This window comes from Mercenaria mercenaria, chromosome 1, assembly GCF_021730395.1.
Source record: "Mercenaria mercenaria strain notata chromosome 1, MADL_Memer_1, whole genome shotgun sequence".
Lineage (NCBI taxonomy): Eukaryota > Metazoa > Mollusca > Bivalvia > Venerida > Veneridae > Mercenaria > Mercenaria mercenaria.
In genome coordinates this window covers 72,994,440-72,999,430 of record NC_069361.1, presented here as the reverse complement: position 1 = coordinate 72,999,430, position 4,991 = coordinate 72,994,440, and the positions used below count along the sequence as shown (strand labels likewise).

General features: G+C 33.0%; 1 protein-coding gene across 1 annotated transcript; it reads right to left on the bottom strand.

The window, feature by feature from the left end:
* Positions 1-1,437: 1,437 nt before the first annotated feature.
* Positions 1,438-4,699, bottom strand: LOC123565261 (very low-density lipoprotein receptor-like). Its single transcript, XM_045359133.2, has 3 exons — positions 4,510-4,699; positions 2,740-2,856; positions 1,438-1,760 (listed from the first exon to the last, which is right to left on the bottom strand). Exons 1-3 carry the CDS (start codon positions 4,607-4,609, stop codon positions 1,540-1,542), a joined length of 438 nt encoding a protein of 145 aa, XP_045215068.2. The 5' UTR covers positions 4,610-4,699; the 3' UTR covers positions 1,438-1,539.
* Positions 4,700-4,991: the final 292 nt, after the last annotated feature.

The following is a 4,991-nucleotide window of genomic DNA, read 5'->3' as shown; positions in this document are numbered from 1 at the left end:
GAATGGGGGCCCATCCAGCTCGATTTTTCAGAAAATAACGAAAATGTTCCTGAGTATCAATCAACAAGCACAGAACCCTTCCGTGAATTGAATTGTTCCGCGAAATGGTGTCTCATTGATCATACAAAGCTACCAGCAGTTAGTTTTCCAACTGACATCAGAATTTTACATGTATCGGCTGTATAAATTTTCTAAAGAATTAATAATCATTATCTCTCACCTTAATTTACAGACATCCAAAATCACGATGTTCTCTTTATAACAAATATTGACGGGGGCCAAAATTCGAAAGTGTACCCTGCTACCTTAAATGTAGTCATACGGTACGTCATTTAGATAAAAAGAACATTTTAAACCTTAACGTTTATAATGCTTAGAGAATATGCGATCTCACTAGTCGTACCTTTAGACATATACCTATAGTAGATATCTAAACACAATACTACTCGTGTGATAGAAACTCGATCAATTTTATCTAGTCGCATTTGTTTAACAATATGGACGTGAAAGCCTTAACAGTATGAACAACTTGCAAAGATCTCAACATTTGACATATTAGATACTTATTGAAATTGCACTTCTGCGCCAAAGCGCACAAGTATGTAATCGCAACATCTCTGTTACCTGTTGTAAGCACGTATATTTCGAATTCTGCAATATGTTATACGTATAGATATCATCAATTCCGAGTTCGATGTTGTGAGTAAAAATCCACAAAGGAAAAGGATAAGTTTTATACAGGAGTTCTCTGTTATGTATAACTGTAAACATCTTTCCAAATGTTATCACGTAATCAAAGATGCAAGTCACATTCAAACGTTCTGAAAGAGTTAAAGATCTTGTCAGTACGAACATGATAATAACAGCAGCATCGTCAGAATGCAAACCGCTTCAAACGAAGTCTAATAGCTTGCGAAGACGTGTACATAAAACACAGAAAAGTGAAACACATGCGCATAACAAACAGGTAAAAGGTATAATGGGGCTATGTCTTTCAGAAGACATTGTCAAAAGTACTACAGAGATGTTTCCATATGCACGAAATCGTATTAAAATCTTCAAACACCTACCTTGTTCAAAAGGTAGGTTACAAGACAGTAAAAATAAAATAATATTCTCTTTCATACGTAATGATGAAACAAGAGTCTTGTGTAAACCACGGAAGGGCTAAATACAAACACATGCTTATAAAGACGAAACGTTATGAGCCTTATATCTTCACAACGACCTCATTACGGGAACGTTATGGAATAATTTCGCAAAATATCTCGTAAGAATCTAAACAAGACTCATGGATCACAATGTATTAATATAGCTCAATTTCAATAAGTTGTGGTAACTGCCGATCATTGAGTCTCATATTCAAGCTAGAAAACGTAATCATTTCCAAAATATCGTAAAGAGAAAATCACTAATTTCACAGTAAGTTTACGCGAATTCAACTAAGGAAGAACTTAACAATTATGTTAATGGAATTGAAACGGATTATAAACAGTGAAGAAAATAACAAACACCAGCTTCAGAAGTTAGCAATGTGTTTTAAAAATTATTGTTGGAACCTAGTAAGACCTTACCGACAAGATAAACGCCAGAAGTTCTAAAACCATTTTCCCACCACTCTTGGCATGACGTATAAAATTTGTCAACGCAATTTTCCTCATCAGCTCCATCTTTACAATCTCTGTATTTGTCACAACGTAACCGAAGCGGAATACATCTTGCCACGTCACAATGGAACGCCTTCTCTGTCTTACATGATTCTGCATTTGACGACACATATTTGTAGCTGTGTTGTTATTCAGTCTAATTTTAATGATGCTCTTCATTTATTTGTCGTGTCTTGATTAATTCAGTATGTTTTATTCACAAGACAGTCATACCTACTGAAATCCTTAAACATCCAATCTCTTTAATTTGAATTTTCCCCTTAAAATATGTCCCTAATTTACCTGGATTCTATACATATCCTTAGGTACCGTCATCTGTACATGGTATTTGAGAACATACTTTTGCCGAGATCTTGGAACGATCATAAATCATCAACAAATGAATGTTCTAACAAACCAGGTACATGTAATTTGGAGTATATGTAAACTCCTAATATAATGGTTTCTTACGAAAGGAAGAGAATTACGTTCCAATATTATTATAAAACAAGTCTATTGCGGATATTTTTAAAGATATTTTAATAAATGCAATACTTTATACATGATTATATATTCACAGTGCATGTTTGTGTTTAAGTGTAAGGAAATTTCAAAATTTCTGTAAAATTGTAATTATTATGTTATCCAGTTTGTGATTAAACCCCATTAAACTTCACGACATACACATGAATTAAATATATTATGTTTATTTAACAGAACCTGAATATTTAACAACTGAGAAAACCATCATAGTAAAAGTCTGATTCGGTCATAAATAAATTTCAATTAATTATTATCATTCTTTGATATGGCAGACTAACTGTACTTATCTTGTTTTTGTTATAAGTAGTAAAATTTAAAGAAATCCCCTCTTTAGTTGAAACTGAAAGCAATAAATAACCCAGACCAGTAGTTTAAAACCTAGGTTAGAGAAAGTATGTGTAAAAGTAAAACATATTCTCTCCATGTATGCGAATTTTATTAAATTTTGGCAAAATGTCGAGTATCGCACTAGATGATTTGTTAAATGAACGTACAATGAGCCCTGCCAAATCAAATTTAGCAATCATATATCAACAAATAAAATATATACCGCATAATATCTCATCACTACCATCATGACAGTCCCGTACAGAGTCACAATGACTTTTAGAAGGTATACACTGTCCATTATCACACCTATATTCTGTATCTAAACATTCTGCAAAATCTAGAAATAAATCAGATGTTATATGCAGGGTATGCTCAACTCCAAACAGCACATACCATATCCGTTCGTGTGGAACATAAGTCATAACCGTTTAAAATATTACGTGACGATGAGTAAATACATTGATTCAACGAAACGAAGACGACTCTAAAGAATCACAGAAAAACGATTCACAGAGTCGTAAAATGCTGTATGTTTGACTTTAATTATTTCCATGTTAGTCTCAGTTACAATTTGAATTATTACTAAAATACCACAAAAAAAACAAGCTTTTTCAGTTATTGTTAAATATTCTTTTTTATCGATACAAAGAACGATTCAATAAATCATTAAACTTGAAAACTTGGAACAATGCAATTATAATAATATAATATCACACGCATACGAGAAGAATTCTGTATTGCATTTTCTGTCATTCTGAAGATAAAGTTTTCATGTTTTTACTTAATATACAGTCATTCATTTAGAAACGGAATGAATATATTAAACTATGTTCACCATAATGATCAACTAAAGTGCTACGATGATAATAGGATATGTATGGAACTAAATTAGATAAAATATTTGGAAATATGTGTCTACACATATGTTTTTCACATATAAATATCTTTTTTTTTGTGGTTTTCTTTAGCTTGCCGACGATGGAAGTAATAACTTTATATTTGTATTATCAGCGGAGGGTTTGCTGTAAAGTGGCACTACTGTAATGAATTCAGACGATTCAAAGAAGGTACAAAACTTCTGTTACTCATGAGATGATACATTTTTTTTTTTATATTAAAGACATATTCTGCTCATAAGTGGATTGTTATTAAGCAAGAAAGAGGATAGTTTCTTTCTGAGAAAACAGTCACCCAAAAAACGGCAAAACGAAACAAAAGGACATACATACAAACGGGACACTGTGCTGAAACGGTCAGAGGCTAAACCAGAGTTTGTGTTCGTACACTTTGTACAGTCTTGAAATTCTGCTGTAAAAAATACATACGATTTTCTTACGTCAAAAATAGCTGCATTATTTGCACAAAATGTTTCAAGGTTTGGAAACTTGTGAGGCCCGCTGTTTATTTTGTATAATTCAATTCATAACATTGATACAAGGCACGAAAAGAGATTTTCAATAATTATTTCGTATGTGTTTCAATCGTAGCCTCATTATTTACCTTTATTGAAAATTCGCGTAGTTGCAAAGGTAGGAACTTCGTTTCCATAATAGTTCCAATTTAAAAGAAACTGTACGTGTACGTTTCTCCCGCCTGTTGTGTCATTTACAAAGGTAGCACTTACAAAGGAAGCACTTACAAAGGCCACAAAAGAAAACCACAAATAGCATGTATGAAATGAATTAAAGAAAGTCTAAAGACCCCATTAGCATGAATTCTATGCCTTTTCAGGAAGCAGAGCAATAAGAAAACCATATATAAAGCTTGATGAAACAAGTCAGAAGACATGTAGACCGACCCAGTTGGCTTTAAGAAATGTCTGCCATGCTTCCTCTTGATCCGGAAGATAGAATCAAAGGGCAACTGTTAGATGAATGAACACCAAAATACACTGCATGTCCAAAAAATGTTCAAAGATTTATTATTATATCAAATACTAAGGAAAAAGAGGAAAATTTGCCATGACTGAGAAACTTGTATACAAACTTACCACAATTTTCATCTGACAGATCGATACAGTCTGGTACAAAATTACACATTTGACTGATATGTATGCAGTCACCTTGTTCACACTGAAACTGGTCAGGCATGCACAATGTATCACCTTAAAGATGTAAGAATTATAAACATATAGCGCATCAATTGTTGCAATTTCATATAACTTGGATTATTCCATTTAAAGGCATTCTTGTCATTATAAATTTTCAAGAATGTAACATTATAAACCTCTTATACATTTCAAAAACTTCATAAAGCAAAAATATATATTCACATGTCCTTGAGCATGAAAACACTCTGCAAAACAAAGGAAAGGAAATGACGACAATCTTTTGAAGTAAAACATTTAACCAATTAAAATAACATCCTATGTATGTCTTTATACACATTTGTTTGCCTCCTACCCCCAGGCGGGGAGGCGGGGAGGTATATAATTGACGGACCGTCAGTCCGTCCGACCGTTTCCATACTTCC